Raw genomic sequence first — 22049 nt, forward strand, 5'->3', positions numbered from 1 at the left:
TTGGGACTCCCCGCTATTTCCCATACAGGACCCGGCTCGACCTCAACTATGCTCTGTTAGAGCGTATTACATACCCAGCATGCCAGCTGGTCAAAACACACCCCCTCCATTCATCTCTATGGGAGAGGTAGAGATACACAAACACTGTGTCTCCGCCTCTCCCATAAAGATGAATGGAGGGGGGGTGTTTGGATCAGCTGACCTACTGTGTGTGTGAAACATCACACATAGTAGCTGAGTCAAGACCCTCCCCCCCCCCCCCCCCCCCCCCCCGCAATCAGACACTTATCCCCTATCCCCAGATAGAGGATAACTTTATTATTGCTGTACATCTTCTGTACTTTCCCAAAGCAACATGTTAAATGTCCTTTTGTCTTCTGCCCTTGTTATAGGGATGTTAAGTAAATTGCCAGGATGTACAAACTAATGTGCTTAGGGTTTTGCATTTATGATGTCCCTATGGTATGGCTGAAAAAGCAAAAGTATATTCAGAAAGTGTTATCATGAAGACCTGATTATCATGAGAGTACTGATAAAGCACGGTTCTCATTTATTATGTGACTCAGGTTCAGTTATTTGTGCTGCCACTGATACCAAACTTATACAAAAATGGGAAAAAGGTGCAAATCGCTGGGCATAAGTGAACCCAGGATAAAAAGGAGCAATATTGAAAACAATTTTCATATTGTCCATGTTCGTTAGTGTCTCATATACAGTATTTCTTTATTTCTTTATATTTCTTTTTCTATGACAATTTGTAGATGAGTAAAATGTGGACATAACTGAAAATGAATATATTTTTAGTACTGAGGTTAGGTTGAAAGGACTGTTAATTGCTAAAATGTTGTTTATATTTTTTTTTGTTTTGTTTTTAGCAAAAGTGGCAAGGCTTTCCCTGTCTCTCCCACCCTTAAACCTTCAAGCATTCCAAAGCTCCAGTGGGCGGAAGTCTTTTTTTGACAATGATGAAGAAAAAAGAGATGCACATTACAACAAAGATGATGAGGACGAGGAAGATGAAGGCTTTGGTCTTCCAGGGCATCAAAGAATAGGGTCAGAAGCTGAAGGAGAGGTGGCAGGAGTCCCTATTGTGGTAACAGAGATGGATGATGGACGTAACCTCCGAAGTCTGTTGAAGTCTCCAAAATCTGCTGATGAAGTGGATGATGAGCTTGATCGAAAGAGAAAAATGGTGTCCTTTTTTGATGATGTAACAGTTTACTTGTTTGACCAGGTAAAAAAAAAACTTTGAGGGCGTCATTAATCTTTTAAAGGAGTATTCCAGGGAAAAGTATTTTTCTATAAAGGGGCCTAGTGTGCCTGCTTAAACAATACAAACAAACTATACTTACCTCCCATGCTGCCTCCGGTATTGCTGCTCCAGGACTCCGACATGCTCCACTTCCTGGTGTCAGTGGTCAATTCGTCAGAGTGCCGATCAGTCAATCACTGGATGCAGCAGTGTCCTGCCTCTGCTAAAGATTGAAAAAAGTGGAATGTGGCAGAGACCAGGAGCAGAGATACTGGAGGCAGTGGTTGAGCGTAGGTAGTAAGTATAGTTTTTTTTTTGTTTAAGCAGACACCCTGGGCATCTGTATAAAAAAACTTTCTCCGAAGTACCCCTTTAACATTTATGACACCAACCATATTAGTCATGATAGAAAGAATGTCCTGAAGCTACAAAGGCACACAACTAATTTAATTAGTTAGCATGGAGCATCTTAGTTATAAGAATAGATTAAAAGAATTAAACTTATTTAGTCTTGAGTAGAGACTTTTAAGGGTGGACATGATAAACTTATTTAAAAGGTACATCTAATGGTGTTCCCGATGTCAGAATATGGCCAAAAATATCGGGGCTTCTTCTGATCATGTGACTTGCTAGTAGATTATAGGGATCTGAAGACGGAGCTCCCGGATGTCCCATACAAGTCTATAAGACTTCCGGCAACTCCATCTCCATATCCCGATAGACTGCAAGCAATATTTTGGCCATATACCAATGTTTTTGCCATATACTGCCACCAAGAGCACTATTAGTGGTACCAAGTAAAACCCTCTCAAAAGACAAGAGGCACTCCCTCCAGCTGGAGAAAAAAAAGGTTTAGTCTGCAGAGGCCATAAGCCTTCTTTACCATAAGAACTGTGAATCTGTGGAACAGTCTACCTCAGAAACTGGTCACAGCAGGAACAGTTGAGGGCTTTAAAACAGACAAACTCTTACAAAAAGATAACATAAACGTGTATGTAATAAAATAGAATCACATCACCCCCCCCCCCCCCCTTTATGCTCCCATACCCCTTTCCTTCATTCATCCCCGCCAGTCTTTGGTTGACTTTTACGGACATGTGTCTTTTTTCAACCGTACTAACTCTGTAACTGTGTATGATATCGCAACCTTGTATTTTGTTGTCACCTTTGTTTCTGCCTTCATGTAACATTTCATTGCTTGGTTAAAAAATTCCTCTGGGTTGTGTTCTGTGTTTATTTTATTGTGTGTATCAAGTTATACACCGGAATAAGGCACGAGAGGTGGTTGCCCATTAACATCACAAGAGTGCTGTGTGCTCAAGTAGATAGTCTACATATGGTACACTTCTCATATATGGAAATCTATACAAAATAGAAGGATACATCATGTCCAGTGGTGTACCTACTATAGAGGAAGACCACGCACCTGCTCTGGGGCCCAGTGGACAGAAGGGGCTCAGTCAGTGTCCAAATGACCCCACCCAGAAGTGTAGCATGTAAGGTAGGAGAACAAAACTTTTTGTAATTTTTGGCTTCTTCACCTGGCACCTGAATGAAGGAAGTGCAGCATAATATTTGTACGCTTTACACCCAACACAGTCCTATTTTACCTGAGCCCCCTGAGCTTCCTCCAAATGTACGGTCAGAGAGGTTGGAGTGGGGAGGACTCACAGCATGGCAGCCAGCAGAGCTAAAGCACAAAGCTGTAGAGCTCTGTAGTGCAGTGTTGTGCTGTCTGTGTTGAACCTACCTCCCCTACATAATGACAACAGCCTTATGTAAGTCCTCACTCCCCATACAGCCCCTCTAGGATGGAAAGAGTAAGGCTAAGTTTCCACTTGGTTTTTTTTCCGGCAGTTTTTGGAATACTGCCACTGCAGTTTTTGAGCCAAAGCCAGAAGTGTATTCAAAAGGAATGGGAAATATAAAGGAAGGACTTATACTTCTCCTCCCTTATGGATCCACTTCTGACATTGGCTCAAAAACTGCAGTGGCATTTTTCCAAAAACTGCCAGAAAAAAAACAAGTGGTAACTTAGCCTCAGCCAAGTGAGGAGACTGCAGCATTAGAGGTTAGTGTGCTTATGAAAGTGTGTGTGTAAGTAGATTTGGGTGTATGTGTGTGTGTGTGTGTGTAAATAAATGTGTGTATAAGTATATGAGTGTATCTATTTGTTTTTACATGTACGGTACTGTAATGGTAGACTTTATTTGGGGCCACCATCACAATGTCTGTTTAGCAGCAGTAAATGGAGGCTGATCCACTGCACAATTGAGTCCAACAAATCCAGAGAGACCTGATTGACTTTAAGGGGGTACTCCCATGGAAACCTATTTTTTTATTTATTTTCTTTAAATCAACTGGTGCCAGAAAGTTAAACAGATTTGTGAATCACTTCTATTAAAATATCTTAATCCTTCCAGTACTTTTTAGGGGCTGTATACTAAAGAGAAATCCAAAAAATAAATGCATTTCCTCTGATGCTATGACCACAGTGCTCTCTGCTGACCTCTGCTGTCCATTTTAGGAACTGTCCAGAGCTGGAGAATATCCCCATAGCAAACATATGCTGCTCTGGACAGTTCCTAAAATGGACAGCAGAGGTCAGCAGAGAGCACTGTGGTCATGACATCAGAGGAAATGCATTTCTTTTTTCGATTTCTCTTTAGTATACAGCCCCTAAAAAGTACTGGAAGGATTAAGATTTTTAATAGAAGTGATTTACAAATCTGTTTAACTTTCTGGCACCAGTTGATTTAATAAAAAAGTTTTCCACGGGAGTACCCCTTTAATGGGGTGTGTCAGGTTTCTGTCTGGTGTCCATCATTGTACTGGATTATAACGGGACAGAAAAATATACTGCTGGCTATGTTTTTTTGGACTGGTTATTTAACCCCTTCAGGTACAAGACAATTTTTATTTTTGGGTGTTAGTTTTTTTTTTCTTGCATTTTAATAGACATAACTCTTATTTTTTCCATCCACATAGGGCTTGTTTTTTGCAGGACCAACTGTATGTTGTAATAACATCCTATCATTTTACCACGAAATGTATGGCAAAACCCCCAAAATATGATTTTTGGGGGTAAATTGAAAGAAACCCCTGAAATTTTGACGCAGTGCACTTCACAATAAAACTGACATGCTATTTTGATTCTTTGGGTCATATTTACATAGCTTTTGTACTTTATGCTACTTTTAAAAATTCAATCTACATGGCTGTTTCAGGGCAAATTTTTTTTTTTTTGTGCCGTCATGTGAAGTTTTTATTGGTTTATTTTGGTTTAGATGGGAGTTTTTGATCTTGCTTTATTCTGATATATGATGTGGCCAGAAATCAGCAGTTCTGGCATCTGTCTATGTTTTTTGTTTAAGCCATTAACTTTTTAAGACCCTGTAGGGGACTGCTTGGATTGCTTATAGTGATCAAGCTATACAATTGAGTATTATAAATAAGTTATATCTGTGCTCTGTTAGTAGAGTCTACCTGAGACAGAAACTATTAGTAGAGCGCCTTGTGGCAGACACAAGGCCTAGTAAAGGCCTCCAGCTGCCATAGAAAGCAATAAACACTCTGAAAATATATAGCTATTGAGCATGGGGACACTTAAGTGGTTAAATGACAGGCATCAGTGTAATCGCTGATGTCGGTCACTGATTGTGAGTGCCGATTGCTTATAGCAGCCATCCTTCACCATCTATGAAGCCAGTGCAGCTTATGTGCTAACTTCATAGACCTCCTGCACTGCATGATGCGTATCGTTGGGTCCCAGGCGGCCGTGCTGTACATATGCGTTTAATGTCAGGAAGAGGTTTAACGGATTCTGTGACAGAGGCCCTGAACAGAACTTCCAAAGTGCATGTGAACATAGTTTTAATGAGTAGAAAAATATGTATATGGCCCCATTCACAACATGTGTCGGTGCTGTGTCTGAGGTATACATTAGTATATACTGACCATGGTATATACTGACCATATTACCATGGTGGGCCAATAAACTTAAAAAAATCAAATGTAGTCTACTAGTGATGTTTTGTCTATTTTCCAAATGTATATTTTTATTTTACAAGACTCAAAAGTGTAGTAGACTATGTTTGCCCAATTAGAGGGGTACTGCGGCATCAGGTAAAAAAAATAAAAATGTTTGCAGGAGCATATGGCATTACTGACCTGTCTGAACCAGTTCCTGAACCACCATAAATCTTTTTGCATTGGTGGTTTAAGTCCTGTACTTCCTGGTTGAGCAGTTGCCCAGTACTACAATTCTAAGAATACATTGCTTTCCCTCAGCTCTTCATCACAGTCCTCTCATCCTGCCTTCTCCCTTCTCACAGCACTCTTGCCAATTTCTTGTCCAGGTCTTTAGTAGAATATCTAATGTCACAGCAGACTATCGCACAATGAGGTTGCAGAACCTGCTGCACTCATTCCCGTCTGCTCCTCTGTCTGTGGCATTGTTCACCCATGCAGTATGCTGTAAACACCTTATTCTCCCTGAATGTCCTAATAAATATATATGTGTATATGACAGGGAGAGGCTGATGTAGGTTGTCGGCTGCACCTCACTCAGGTGCCGGGGCTAGAGCTCCAAAACAAGATCCAGCAATGCCTCCTGCGACAGGAGATGATGATGCGTTGTTTCAGGAGAAAGGGAGAAGCCGGGGAGCTGGAGACAACACCACTCTGAAAACTAAAGGAGTACACAACTTTCTGTCAGGGGTGAATCACGCAAAAAATGGGGAAACAGTACAATTTTTGATAACACTGTATTAATAATTTACATGTCTTAGCGTAATAGACTTTAAATACAATTTTCTTAAACTGGAATATCCCTTTAAAGTTAATTGGCCCCTTACAGGTACACCACAGTGTGCATCAAAATATCTTTTTGTCAGTTTTCCCTTTTAAGCCTTGGTTATAGAACCAACATGGGATGTAAAATGGGGCCCTAATGTTTATTTACACAAGACTGGACCAACCCTTTCATGCTCTATTCACATTTATGGCCTCCTTTTAACATATATTTGGGGGCATATATATTAAATGAATGCCTCTAGCAGATACCATACAAGAAAAAGATACCAAAAAATGTATATGTTTAACCCCTTTCTGTCCCATGACATACATCTAAGTCATAGGTCAGACGAGGGAGTATGGCAAGATTAAAGCCGGGCATGATCGGCACGACCAAACATCAATAGCCATTGCAGCATTTAAACATTTTTTTTCTGCACATCCTTAGTGTCTAGTGGTCTGATTATCACCCCAGCAATGTAATGGCAGGGTGCTCTGATCAGTTGACTGGGCAGACTTATACCTGTACTAGGGCTCGGTGTCTGCCCATAACTTGACAATTGATACAGTGTGCCTATAAGTGAGCTGTTAAGCCGCTGCTCATGCCTTTAAAATATATATAAGAGCATTTTATAGCAAACATCCTGTTACTGTATATAAGGCACACTTTAATCCATTGGTGAGCAGAACTGCATTAAAAGTAACAAATACTTGAGTGCATCAAAATACAGGAAAATTCACAAGTGCAGTTCATTTACTGTATTCATAAGGATTCCTATTACCAGAAAAGCCTTACTATCAAAACAGAAAAGTGATCTAGTGAAGACAAGGCCACATAAAATTCTTTATTAAAATATTTCTAAAATATCATGCTAGAATCAGACACATTACGTGTGTACCTTACTAAAACTGACACATTTCTGGTGCCTAAGCTGCACCCATGGCTATCTACTAAAGGCACTTCTCCATTTTAAGAGAATTCTTTTAGGGCATGTGATGAGGTAAAACATGAAAGTATGCCTGACGACGTAGAAAAAGGCAATACAAAAAATAGAAAGGGAAATACAAATTGGTACAAGAAGAACAGCAACATGTCAGTAATGAAAGCTAAATTCATGTTGAGAGTTAAGGCCATGTGAATAACAAGTCTTAAGGTTAAAAACCCAATAGGCTTCTCCCCATCAGGAGTCATTTGAGGTCCCCTCCACAGGTGGATAGAGAGACTTTTTCCAAGGCATAAATGTCAAAGATGCTCTTCACTGCCTTGTGTCTTGAGACTTAGTATTATTAACATACATTATTGGTACCACTATCGCAACTTCCTCCACATACCCAATGCCCATCGGGTAATGTCTTGTTTTGTATTCTAGGAGACACCCACCAATGAACTGAGTAATCAGAACACTCCAGAAAATGATCAGATTTCCCAGAATCCATCACTGGAGTCAAGCTTGGATGCTTTTTCATCAACTGATGATTTCAGTAAGCACTGTCTTTCCTTTTCACTTAATGACATGTAATGGAGAAAGCTTTTTTTTTCCTTTTTGGAGTGCTTCTTTGCATACTTTTTTTTTCTTTTTTCAATGAAGCATTGAATGACTTATTGGACTCCATAAGACCCCTTTAGTCCCTGGAGTCCACAAAGAGCTTGGCTAACTGGTCCTAAAAAAATACAATGGTTTGACCTGCTGTTTCCCAAGTAAAGCCACGATCACCCTACTAACATAAAGGACATGGCATCTGATGTGGCACTAAAGTATTTTGAACTTCTATTTCACATTGTGTCTTTATGTCTGATAGGTGGAAGTTTTGAATGGGACGACGACTTTCCCTTGATGACCCAAAACTCCACATTCCTTCCCATGGCAGCTGAAGGTGCAGCTCTCAAGTCACCAATAAGTCCTACTACATCAGTACCTCCTCCACTTCAAGGGAAGCGAGTGGACGGAAACCTGATGGACTCGCTGAGGTTCACTCGATTCACTGTCTCACCTGCTGTAGAACCACATGGTCCATTATGCGATTCAGATGTAGTTCCACCTGCAGGTTAGCATTTTTGTTGGCTTATATTCATTCCTACATTGATTCAATGAAGACTTGAATTTAAACCTGAAAACTCATATTACCAGTTAAACCATTTTTTTTTTTAACAATTCTATTAACCGATAACCATACATGACTATTGTATATGTATATTTTTTTTTCCGCAGGTGCCATTGAAAACTGAAGAAATTTTTCCTGCTAAGAGATCTGGCTGTCATACTGGAGTCAGTGAAGCCTCATACTACTTTTCTATACATTTTCTATGGTTATTTTTCCTGCTTGGCCAACTTTAGGCCTGAGCAAATATACTCTTTTCCACAACCGTTCGTTCTCTCTGGATTATCAAGATCCATGCATAGACGAGCAACATAGACTGGCTTAAAAGAGAGCTTCGGCCGTCCTATACATGCTCTTCATAATCAAGCCGACACGGGAACTCTTCATCAGATATTTTGGATAATCAGTTCTTATCTTGTCTATCGTGCAAGATGGTTTCTTCATATTGAAAAAATAATGTGCCAAACTGACGCCATTTTATTTGATGTCCAGTTCCAGCTTTGGTCTTCAGTCTGTACGTCAGTGTCTTGTTGGGCTCAAGTGAATCGGACTGCAGAGTTTACAGCTTCAGTTTACAGTCCTTTTTTATTGCTTTTTTAACCATCTTATTTGAAGTTCTTAGCTTCCTAAACTGAAATCCATTGTAAAGTGTAGAGACCCTTTTTATCATACATGAGTATTCGGGCCACAAAAGCACCAGTCATATTGACTTCCCAATACAATGCAAATCAAGTAAGCCTTGTGATCCATATATTTTTCTTTGGCTTGCTCCAATATGTTGCTATGTATGTGCGTCCCACATCGGCACAGTGCCGTTTAAATGTTCCAATGTTGGAAAGTCGGACTTAAAACTGGGAAATGAAACTTTTTTTTTTTGTGGAATATTATGTTGGAAATCCGCCTTATTCTCAGAGTGCCAAAAGATGTATCCAACCCTTTACAGTTCATTATGCCTGGCCAAGAAGCTTATAATGAGAGGGTTACAGTAATACCTTTATGACGTAATATGGGTTTTGTATTTGAATTGTACCTTGCAGTCTTTTTTTCACATAGAAGCAGAGAATTGACACCTTCAGACATTTTCTACCAGCTGGGGGCAGGGCTGGCAAAGTGCATTAGATAGAAATATAACATAGGTGTTTGAGAAGTCTTAACAACTGTCAGCGCGGTAATTGACAGCGGATGACACATTTATCAAGAACAGATGCAGTGGGGGAATGTAAGCTGTGTATGTACAGGATCTATTCATAGACAGACATTTTATAGTGCAGGTGAGATGGGAAAAGAAAAGCCAATGGCTTCCTTTTAAAAGCTCTGTGCTGAGTGTAGAGCATCTATATTATCTATACCAGTGATCTTCAACCTGCGGAGCTCCAGATGTTGCAAAACTACAACTCCCAGCATGCTGGGATTTGTAGTTGTGCATCATCTGGAGCTCCGCAGGTTGAAGATCACTGATCTATACTATTGAATGCTAAGAACTGTGAAGTTAAGAAATTGATGTGTATTTTATCATATTCTCAAAGTAGGTAGATTTCAATGGTCCTGAGGGAAAGCAGTGACATATCAATGTATATTGGGGGGGGGTGTTTGCTAAAGAAGTTTAATTTTACATTTGCACGTGCTAGGGTACATTTTTGAAAAGTCATCATAATAAATATTAGGGATACCCATAAAATTTCTTCAGACATTTGATATGTTTTTTAAAGTATACTACATGTCAAAGGGGTACCCTGGAGAGGGACAGCCTGAGTCATTTTAGCCCCTGTCCCATTCCCACACAACATAAGAAAGTGGGCAAAGATGCTGGCCCTTCTTTGCTGCAAAAGTGTGGGGAGAGATTTAAAGGTGGATTCCTGGAAAAAAAACCGTATATATTTATATAAAAAAAAAATATATATATATATATAGTGACCCCCCGACCTACGATGGACCCGGCATATGATCAAATCGACATACGATGGCCTCTCAGAGGCCATCGCATGTCGATGTCAGCATCGACATACGATGCTTTTTTATGTCGGGGCCATCGCATTAAGTGCTATCCGGCAGCGCAAAATGCTTAAGCTGCTGCCGGATAGCAGCTTAATGTTCCCCATGTGGTGCGGTAAGTATTACTTACCCCTCCACGATGCTCCGGGGTGCCCTCCGGGTCCATCGCTGGTCTTCCGGTGTCTTCTCGGCCCTCTCCGATGACATCAATACACTGCTGCGCACCTCATCCAATAGGAATGGCGTACGCAGTGGCGTAATGACGTCGCTACGCAGGCCCAGTAAGGCCTTGCGGAAGACAGCAGAGGACCGGAGAAGACAGCGGAGGACCGGAGATGACCAGGAGAGCCCAGCGGAGGCCTGGGGTCACCATCACGAGCGGCGGGGACAGGTGAGTACAGTTTCCTATACTTTACATTGCATGAATCCCTCAACATGTGATGGATTCGACAAATGATGGCTCATTTGGAACAACTGGCTCCAAAAAGTTGAACAGATTTGTAAATTACTTCTACTAAAAAATCTTAGTCCTTCCAGTAGTTATCAGCTGCTGAAGTTGAGTTGTTCTTTTCTGTCTGACCATGAAGTTGAGTTGTGCTCTCTGCTGACACCTGTCTGTCTGTCTGTCTGTCTCAGGAACTGTCCAGAGTAGGAGCAAATCCACATAGTAAACCTCTAATGCTCAAATTCAGCAGCTAATAACTACTGGAAGGGTTAAAAAAATGTAAAGAAGTAATTTACAAATCTATTAAACTTTCTGGAGCCAGTTGATATAAAAAAGAAGTTTTTTCCTGGATAACCCCTTTAAAGTAGCATTGGGTCCTTCTGTGTAAGAATAAAACTTAAATTATTTATAGTCTGTCCACAGGATAGGCCATCAATAGTTGATTGGCAGGGTGTCGATACCCTGCACCCCTGCCAAATAGCTGACCGGCACAGCTGCGGCAGCAGAAATAAACAATGTATGGGAGCCAGAACATTGGCTCCATACATTGTAGTGGTGGAACAGGGTTATTGCAGCACAGCTCCCGTTTACTTCAATAGGAGTTGTGCTTCAAAAACCCAGCACCACCTTGTAAAATAGTGTTATAAGCCGAGACTTGTGGTTCACATACATTGCCTATTTCCGGTACCACGGTTATGCCTATGAACTGATCGGCTGGGGTGCAAGGTGTCGGCACCTCGCCAATTATCTAATAATCTAGAGAGAGGGAGGAAGGCGCCTCATATGCAGGATCAGCAGGTCTTGTTAGTGGGGGAAGGGGAAGGTAATTCCCAAGCCACTTACCAGAGTTGGTTGTGCGCCCACACACAACAAGGTAAAGCATAGAATGAATATATGTGTTGGTCCACTGCAGCCCTCCTGTGTGGAAGTAGAATCAAAACAGAATGACCGTAAGTTCAGGAGTTTGTCCGGCGGAAAGTGGAACCATCAGGGAGCCAGATAAAATCAATGGATTTATTCGATGCAACGCGTTTTGCTGCGCATGTGTAGCTTCATCAGGCATGCGCAGCGAAACGCATTGCATCTAAATAATCCATTGATTTTATCTGGCTCCCTGATGGTTCCTCTTTGCGCCGGACTAACTCCTGAACTTATGGTCATTCTGTTTTGAATTAACTAATAATGGCCTATCCTGATGGCAGTCAGTAAGTTTTAGATGGAAAAGCCTTTTATATTTGTTCTGATGCCACCTCTCCTCAATGTGTGCCTATGACTGTTCTACAGGAATGGCAGGAAGGTTCAATTAGTTGTTTTGTGCACTGTCATTGTTTTCCTTTGCTCCGTTCTTCATCAATCTTTCTTTGCATATAGTCCACACTGTTTTATTTCCTGCAAAGTAACTGCTGACTGTAAACCTGCTGCTGGTGATAATCTGGTTTACTCCTAGTGCCAAAATGTACCCAAAATGGAGCCTTATTGATAAAGCAATGAAATAAGTGACTTTTGGTATAAAGAGAACTATTATAAAAGCAAATGGTACAATGAAATAACTCACTCCAACAACGATTTTTTTTTTTACTATGTTTTTTTGTTGCACTGTTGGTAGTGAGACTTAATCGGCAATATAAATAAATACAAGGCTCGATTTTGGAATTTTACTGTGAAACATAGTTGGAGTTGCATATAAATAGATAATAGTGTTGACTGTGCTATCGGCCACTGGGATACAAATGGCTGCTTTCAATGACTGGTGGGGGTAGGTTTTTTTATTAGATCATTATGGCCAAGCTGACATGACAACAATACAGAACACATGAACTGGCTAATCCCTTGCTAGAAGACTGTTGCTGCAACAATGAAAAATAAAAGATTGGCTTCTCTACCAGAGACATTCAGAACAATTTTGCTTCATTTTAAGGAGATTTTCCGATATTGGGGAATTTTCTAGTTTTACCTACTTCATGCCGGATTTACTCTTTGATGAAAGCTAAAGACTATACTAAAGTTTTGGTTTGTGTTTTTAAAATTCCACTGAATCCACTCCTTAACCAGAGATCATGTTGAGCGGCACAGCATATACCCAGCATCTTATCATGGCGACTACCACAAAATATAGATGGCTTTTATGATGCATCGTAGAATCCAGGATTCATGAATGTGTGTTTGTATGTTACTTTATGTTATTTTTATTATCATTCATTTTTTATTTATTTTTTGTTAAATAACAACTGTGAGCTAAAGAAAGGTAATTGTTAGTAGGCAGTATGTTTTCTCTCCTTGTTAAAGAAGCAGTACTAGATAGAGCAAGTGCAACCACTGGTATTTTCTAGACCATAGACTTTCATTTAGTAAAATGCATTTTAGTTTGATACATTTCTATATATTGCTGCTTTAAAGCATGTACATTAGCACTCCTGTGTGATCACAATCTGACATCATAGTGATACAGTACTTCCACATAAAAAAAAAAATTTGCAACCCTGTTACTTGGGACGATTATCGACCAAACAGGCCAATCCCTGTGTATTAGGGACAGCAGTCAGCTGACTAACGCATTTATCTGCTGATCAGGACTTTGGACTCATCAAACTAAATTTGGCCTTTTGCTGCACATCTCCCTGTATAAGGCTGGATTTGCATGACAGCATTAGACTTAGTGTTTTGTATCAGTACTTGTAGGCCAAGACCAGGACAGGGACTAAAAACACAAAAAAGGTACAAATCTTTTTGTTGTTTTTTTCTCTGCATTTCTGGTTTGGGCTTTCAAATACTGATTTCAAATGTAGTTTTTAACAGATCCAAGAAAGTTAGGAATGAGAAGTTACAATCTATTACAATCTGTTTTACAGATCTATTCTGAACCATCATGATCCTCTTTAATATGGGCATTTTCCTATTTATAATGTGTCAGAAAAGAACACGTGTGAATAGAGCCCAAGTTGATGTTTAACATAAGACTATATCACAACATTTCTACATATCGTTTTTTGTTTTTTTTTAGCAGATGTGGTTTAACAAAAGTAGGAAAATCTTTTGTTCTATGATAAGTTCTGATGGACTGAAGAGCTTCATATCTCTCTATGCAGAACTCAGTTCTTGATGAATCAAGTCAAAACACTGGTGGTATAAGGACAGTAATACTCATATACATATTCACTGTCCTTGTACTGTGAGATTTATTTAGCTATTATTTAAAGGGGTACTCTGCCACTAGACATCTTATCCCCTATCCTTGGATAGGGGATAAGATGTCTAGGGGCGGAGTATCCCTTTAAGGTGCAGCTATTCTGTTAGATCTTATTTATTTTTGGGTGCTTTTAGTTGACACTTACATGCTACATATTGTTGTGATATATATATATATATATATATATATATATATATAGGGGAGCTATCAAGGGCATGTTTGGGGGCATTTCCCTTAGACTGGAACTGGAACCATACTAATACAACAGTTATACACAGATGCAGTTTTTGAGCCAAAATCACAAGTAGATGCAAAAGGAAGGAAACATATAGAAAAACAAGCACCCAGCCTGTCATTTACCAAAAGTTTTTAAATATTAGCGAGCCATGTCAAAAGTTTTGATCAGTCAGAGCCTCAGTGCTTAGACCCCCCCACCGATCATTGGAATGAGCCAGGAGAAGCGCACACCTAAGTGCTTTACTCCCCTTCTTGCAATGATCTCCATTCAGCTTTACTAGATGACCCCATTATAAGTCTATAGAGCCTATGAAGTGCAACCGAAGCAAGCAGCGAGCACCTATCGCACTTTTCGCGGCTCATTCTAATGATCAACAGAGTCTGAACACTCAGACCCCAAACGATCAAAACATCCATATGTTCACAATGTGATGTGTCAAAAGTTTTGGTAAATTATATGGACACTTTAAACGGAGCCTATCACATTGAAAATGCAATCCAATCTGCAGGCAACCTGCTATAGAGCAGTAAGAGCTGAACTGATATATAGTTATATAGTTGCCCCAGAATGGGCAAAGATTTACATGAATAAATAACACGTTATCCTGTATATAACAAAACTTTATATCAATATGACATCTACTCCTACTCTGTACCATGATGCTTGCAAATTAGACAGAACTTTTAATTTGACAGGTTCTCTTTAAAAATGCATTTGAAATTCCAGGGAAATGATATTAGAATGAAACCGTATTTAGAATTAAAGGGTTACTCCAGGGTTTAATTGCAGGGGGTCCAAGTGCAGCACATGGCTGTCTCCCATGCTTCCATGGAGAATGCATGGAGCGGGCGAGACAACCCTGCTAAGTACATGACTAGAGTAGAGCCAGGGCGCTTAGGTACCCATTTAACCACCCCGTAATGGAACAATTGTAGGTCTCCAATTACTGAAAATCTCTCTGCCTGTTCTATCTTGCTTACCCCACTGATGGCAATAGGGATATAAGGAAGCCTTATTATGTGGTTTATAGGAAATAAGATTGATCTAACACTTTATTCTTTCAAAGATAAAATATCTTGCTATATATGTATACTATATCCTACATGTGTGGCTTGAGACATCAAAATATATAGCTAAAAGCTACAAGTGTGTATACTATGTATATATACTGTATATATGTGTATATATTATATATGCATGTATATGTATAATTGCAGTTTACAGACATGAACACTATCTGCTATACCCAATCTTTTTATATGAACAATCATCTAGTACTGCTTCTTTTAAAAACCTAATAGTGGTAAAAGTCAAATTGAACCAGATGTCTGTTCATTGTTCAAAATGTTGCACAGTGATAGATGTTAATCTGTAGGTGTAAATGACGATAGGGTCTCCTCGTAAATAATTTTCCCATAGATATAAACAAAATCAAAATGAAACCGAAGCCCTTAAGTTGTTCTCATCTGTTAAACCATTGAAAATTTTATCTATTTGCTAATTCGAGAAAACTATTTTGCTAACCAATGTTGACCCTCTTACCACCTTCTAGGCTTCTGAATGGCCTCTTTCCTTGGCAGATGACCATTAAGAATTCTAGGGAAGCTTAGTGAGAAATAGCAAGGCTCTTATATTAACCATCTTGCATATTATCAAGCATTCCAAGAAACAGTACTAAAGGTTAATGTTTGTAGTGTACATTGGAGGTTTATGTTTGAAGAATGGACATATACTTTAGTATTGGTGCCTTTGACCTATACCAAAAGTTTACAGTGGTATTCCAACCCAATAGAGCCCCAAGTATATGCTTTGACTCCCATTTGGGTGAATCAGGGGCCTGTGGATATGTTTGACATATGGCTAGGAATGTTCATAGTGAATATAGAAAATGGACATTGCAAAAACAATGTAAAATGAGCTTAAACTGAAAAACCTCTACAGATGAGAACAACTCATGGACTCTGTTCACACTGATAATAGGATTCTTGCTTTTTGATCCCACTTTTATTGACTTTACTGGTTGAAAAAAATGGAACATTGGGTTTCTCAATTGTTAGTGTTTTGAATAGTGTAGCAGGCTGTGCTATTCTACCCAACAATAACAAAGTTCTCAGATGAAAACCATTGGTGTTTGCCTCTAGACACATTCCATCGAAATAAATGAAGGCTTTAAACAGAAATGTTTCCCCTATATTAATTGTTAGTGTGAACTAGAGCTGATGTATATGGGTTATTCTTTTTTTATTTAAAATATAAATGAATTATCATCAGCTCAGGTGAGATAGGCAAACCTTGACCATTTCTTCTGAAATCAGAAAGTGCTTGGATTGAAGGATTCAGTACTGAAGTCAGGTGTGTACAGACCTTTATCTGCAATTGAGATCTTGTTTTGATCTATGTTTCACATGTGTATGGTCATGTCCTATATTGTCATCAGAAATGAAGACTAGGTGTGTCAAATCAACTCTGGGACATTGCTATAGCCCCCAGGAATATTCATATGTTGAGACACCTATTGGTTGGTCTGGGATACAGCACTTTGTCCTATGCAACAGTATTCATAAATGTCCACCCATGTGTCTTTGTTGAATGTGAGGCACTGTAGTCTACTGTATATTTTTGGATGACTTTAAGTCACCTTTAGTTCCATGTTAAAGTAAATAGCATGCGAATTTAGGGTAACTTAATGGTCTAGTCACACGTACAGTATTCTGCGCAGATTTGATGTAAACTGAATGACTGAACACAGCTTGAAATCCTGTGCATCAAATCTGCGCAGAATACTGTACGTCTGAATAAACCCTAAAACAGACTGGCCATCCTCAGTGAAGGTTTAGCGTAATTGGAAGTTATAGTAAGTGCCACCACTAACTGATTTTATGCGTTTTTTTTATGTTATGCTACCAAGGTTTCTCAATTATTAAGACGAGGTTTTAGGCAGACGTCAGAAATCCGGAATTACTTTTTTCACTGTTTGGTTTCTCATTAGATTCAGTAAGATCTTGAATAGGAGAGCTTTAGTAAATAAGGGAATACTGCCCCTTCCATCATGTATAAAATGGATAAAAAGAGTATAAAATTATATATATGTAAGAAACCATAAAGACTGCAGTATTATCTCTCAGAAACTCACATTATTTTTACATGGTTAAAATGTGATGTATTTTGACAATTTTGTCTGTAAATAGATACATTTGCTGTTCTTAAGTGCAAATTGAAAAAAAAATTTTTCATTCAAAATGGTGTTTGTTCGCCAAAACAATGTTTGCCAAAAAGGACAAAAAAATAACATTAAAATAAGAACTTATACTGACTGTTTTTTTCCATTTGATTTATCTGCACATATTTTTTTTTACTTGTTTTTTTGAACATTTTACAATCAATATAACAGAACAGTGAGGGGGGGAGGGAAGGAAAGGGGGACAGGGGAGGGTTCAGCTGGAGTAATGCAGTGGAGGTGACCCACGGATGTTAGAAGGCACACAGCGGGGGATATCCAGCCTCCAAGTCCACCATGGCTTGCAATCTAGGTAACAAAATAAAAGAAAAACATACAACACAGACATCCGCCTGGGTCATATATCCAGAGTCTGAACCCAAAATAACCGGAGCAAACCAGGGGGGGGGAGACGGGTCTGGGCACTCGGAGCAGTAAGAGTATCCAGTGGCTCTACACTTGTTATTGATTGTTATTGATTGCAGGATCTCAACAATAGTGATGAGCGGCAGGGGTCATATTCGAATTTGCGATATTTCGTGAATATATGGACGAATATTTGTCCTATGTTCGTAAAACTTGCATATTCGCTATGTTCGTTCTCTTTTTTATTTCATGCGAAAATTTGCAATGAAATTTGCATAGTGCCCATATGCGATAATATCTTTCACCTAAAAAAAGGGAGGGATCAGTGTCCTCTGACTGGAAGTGCCAAGATTCACGAATATTTGCATATTCGCAAATATTTTCATATTCGGTTATTTGGATATTCGCCAAAAAAAAACAAAAGAAAATGAATATTCGTCATTACGAATATATCACTATATTCTAAATATGTGCAAAATCTCGAAGTGACCATATTCACAAAATTTGCATTTCCAATATTCGCGCTCAACACTACTCAACAATTGTATGATGGACATTGGACTGATCTCCGATGTCTGTCATTACCAGCAGTTGTCAGTAATAGCTAACTCCAAAGCCTGCGGCATACTTGCTCACCTCCCCCTGTAATGTAAATTGCCAGAGCTGTGGTGGAAGAAATTAAACTAAACATTTTAACTATTCAGAAATAGTCAATACAACAGGTCCTACAAGAGAAATTGGGCATTAAACAACAAAGCTGGAACAAACTGATCAAAGAATTGCATAGAAGAACTACATATTAAAATTCAGAACTTCCAAATGGAGAATTCACCACTGAGGGAAAAACTTTGTAAAGTATAGAATCGGTCAAAAAGAAGGGGGAGAAGCGGTCAGCTAAAACGTGATGCAAAATATACAGTGACACAAAGGTGAATTATGAAATAATTACATTTTTTTTAAATCTCTCATAAGGGTATACATGATTATATTATATAAATTGAGTAATTGTGTAACATTAACCTCTTCAGGACGCAGGGCGTATGCATACGCCCTGCACCCTGAGTCCTTAAAGCGTACCTGCCAGATCCAACAAAAAATCATTTTTTTAATATATCACTCAGTACCTAATTCTGACCATGTACATCTAATTTTTATGTGTTTAGCACCTTTATTTATTTTTTTATTACACTTTTAATTTAGCTCACTAGTCTGAATTCCTCTCAAAGGAAGGGGCGTGGCCTCACTGTGCAGGTCTCCGCCCCTCCCTCAGTATGCTGTCTGCTCACATCTCCCCTAGCATTAGCAAAACTACAACTCCCAGCTTGACCTCACTGACAGTAGCGGGACACAAGCTGACAGTGGGAGGATTTTTCCTCTCGCTGTGAGCCCTATCAACCAAGGAAGTGTGTCAATGACATAGGTGATGACGCATGGTCATAGCAGGATTAGTATGTGTCCAAATAGGTAGGGGGTGCAGTTGTTTGACTGGCTTTTTCAATATGAAATACTGAAAATTTTCTAATGAAAGCAATTGCAAAACCTATTGGTTATACATGCTTTACAACATATCTGTATCTGTACCTGACAGTGCCCATTTAAGGACGTAGGGCGTACAGGTACGCACGTGGGAATTCTGGGATGCCTGCCGATGCCGGCATCCCGGCACATCGCCGAGGGGGGTCCTGAGACAATTCAGACCGGCGATCTGCGGTGATTCCGGGTCACACGGGTCTCCGGTGACCCGGAATTAAGGGAGATCAGGGGTGTCCAAGACACCGCCAATCCACCTGAAGGGATAGGAGTGAGGTGGCAGGGGTGCCACCCCTCCTATTGGTTGGTGACCGACCAATAGCAGATTGGGGGTGGGGGGGGGGGGTTTAAAGTTCGGTTCCCCCATTCTGCCCACCTATGGTAGTCAGGGCAGAACGGGGAAACTGTGGTGTGACCGGCGGCGGCAGTGGAGGTCCCTTACCGGCGGCAAACAGCGATGCTCTCCCTGGTGCGATGTGCTACAATCCTGCTGACTATTGAAGCAGGTGAGTTGTTGCCTAGCAATATTTGGAGGGCTACAGTTTGGAGACCACTATACAGTGGTCTCTAAACTGTAGGCCTCCAGATGTTGCAAAACTACAACTCCCAGCATGCCCGGACAACTGTTTGCTGTTTGGGCATGCTGCGATTTGTAGTTTTGCAACCGCTGGAGGGCTGCAATTTGGAGATCACTGTGCAGTGGTCTCTAAACTGTGGCCATCTAAATCTTACAAAACTACAACCCCCAGCATGCACGAATTGCAAACGGCTGTCTCACCATGCTGGGAGTTGTAGTTGCGTTCCTCCAGCTGTTGTATAACTACATCTCCCAGCATGCCCTTCACGATCAGTACATGCTGGGAGTTGTAGTTTTGCAATAGCTGGAGGCACACTGGTTGGAAAATACTGAGTTAGGTGACAGAACCTAACTGAAGGCTTTCCAACCAGTGTGCGTCCAGCTGTTGCTGGGAGTTGTAGTTTTGTGACAGCTGGAGGTTTGAATGTACAGGGTACATTAACAAGAGCGGGTTTACAGTTAGTTTCCAATAAAAATGAAAAATTTATTATCTCCTATTACATTTCAAAAAATGTAAAATTTGGGGAAAAACCAGCATTTTAGTGGAAACATTTTTTTTTTCATTTACACATCCGAATTTAACGAAAATTCTTCAAACACCTGTGAGGTGTTAAGGCTCATTGTACCTCTTGTTACGTTCCTTGAGGGGTGTAGCTTTTAAAATAGTATGCCATGTTTTTTGTTCTGGCACCATAGGTGCTTCCTAAATGTGACATGCCCCCCCCCCCAAAAAAAAAGCATTTCAGAAAAACTCACTCTCCAAAATCCTATTGTCCCTCCTTCCCTTCTGAGCCCTCTAGTGCACCCACAGAGCACTTGACATACAAATATGAGATATTTCCTTACTCGAGAGAAATTGGTTTACAAATTTTAGGGTGATTTCTCTGCTTTTACCCCTTCAAAAAATTCAAAAACTGAGTCTACAAGAACATGCGAGTGTAAAAAATGAAGATTTACAATTTTCTCCATCATATTTCTGCTATTCCTGTGAAACACCTAAAGGGTTAACACACTTACTGAATGTCATTTTGAATACTTTGAGGGGTGCAGTTTTTATAATGGGGTCATTTATGGGATATTTCTAATAGGAAGGCCCTTCAAATCCACTTCAAAACTGAACTGGTCCCTGAAAAATTCTGATTTAGAAAATGTTGTGAAAAATTGGAAAATTGCTGCTAAACTTTGAAGCCCTCTGATGTCAAAAGTAAAAACATGTCAACTTTATGATGCAAGTATAAAGTAGACATATTGTATTTGTGAATCAATATATAATTTATTTGGTATGTCCATTTTCCTTACAAACAGAGTTTCAAAGTAAAAAAAAATGCAACATTTTCAAAATTTTCATCACATTTTTTAATTTTTCAACAAGAAATGATGCAAGTATCAACGAAAATTTACCACTAACATAAAGTAGAATATGTCACGAAAAAACAATCTCGGAATCAGAATGAAAAGTAAAAGCATCCCAGAGTTATTAATGCTTAACCCCTTAAGGACCCATCCATTTTACACCTTAGGACGCGGCCATTTTTTGCACATCTGACCACTGTCACTTTAAACATTAATAACTCTGGAATGCTTTTAGTTATCATTCTGATTCGGAGATTGATTTTTCGTGACATATTCTACTTTAACATAGTGGTAAAATGTTGTGGTATCTTGCATCCTTTCTTGGTGAAAAATCCCAAAATTTGATGAAAAATTTGAAAATTTTGCATTTTTCTAACTTTGAAGCTCTCTGCTTGTAAGGAAAATGGATATTCCAAATAATTTTTTTATTCACATATGCAATATGTCCACTTTATGTTTGCATCATTAAATTGACGTGTTATTACTTTTGGAAGACATCAGAGGGCTTCAAAGTTCAGCAGCAATTTTCAAATTTTTCACAAAATTTCCAAACTCCTAATTTTTCAGGGACCAGTTCAGGTTTGAAGTGGATTTGAAGGGTCTTCATATTAGAAATACCCCACAAATGACCCCATTATAGAAACTGCAACCCCCAAAGTATTCAAAATGACATTCAGTCAGTGTTTTAACCCTTTAGGTGTTTCACAGGAATAGCAGCAAAGTGAAGGAGAAAATTCGCAATCTCCATTATTTACACTCGTTTGTTCTTGTAGACCCAATTTTTTAATTTTTACAAGGGGTAAAAGGAGAAAATTTATACTTATATATGTAGCCCAATTTCTCTCGAGTAAGCACATACCTCATATGTCTATGTAAAGTGTTCGGTGGGTGCAGTAGAGGGCTCAGAAGCGAAGGAGCGACAAGGGGATTTTGGAGAGTATGTTATTCTGAAATGGTTTTTGGGGGGCATGTTGCATTTAGGAAGCCCTTATGGTGCC

General features: G+C 39.5%; 1 protein-coding gene across 3 annotated transcripts in view; it reads left to right on the forward strand.

Annotated features, from left to right (window-relative positions):
* Positions 1-17316, forward strand: part of LMTK3 (lemur tyrosine kinase 3) — an 89923-nt gene extending 72607 nt beyond the window's left edge. For all 3 annotated transcript variants that reach the window (XM_056544471.1, XM_056544473.1, XM_056544472.1), the window contains exons 13-16: positions 876-1234; positions 7417-7528; positions 7847-8092; positions 8257-17316. In XM_056544471.1, coding sequence (XP_056400446.1) covers positions 876-1234; positions 7417-7528; positions 7847-8092; positions 8257-8273 — 734 coding nt within the window. In that variant the 3' untranslated portion in view covers positions 8274-17316. The remainder of the gene's footprint in view (positions 1-875; positions 1235-7416; positions 7529-7846; positions 8093-8256) is intronic.
* The last annotated feature ends 4733 nt before the right edge of the window (positions 17317-22049 follow it).

This window comes from Hyla sarda, chromosome 10 (assembly GCF_029499605.1).
Source record: "Hyla sarda isolate aHylSar1 chromosome 10, aHylSar1.hap1, whole genome shotgun sequence".
Classification (NCBI taxonomy): Eukaryota; Metazoa; Chordata; class Amphibia; order Anura; family Hylidae; genus Hyla; species Hyla sarda.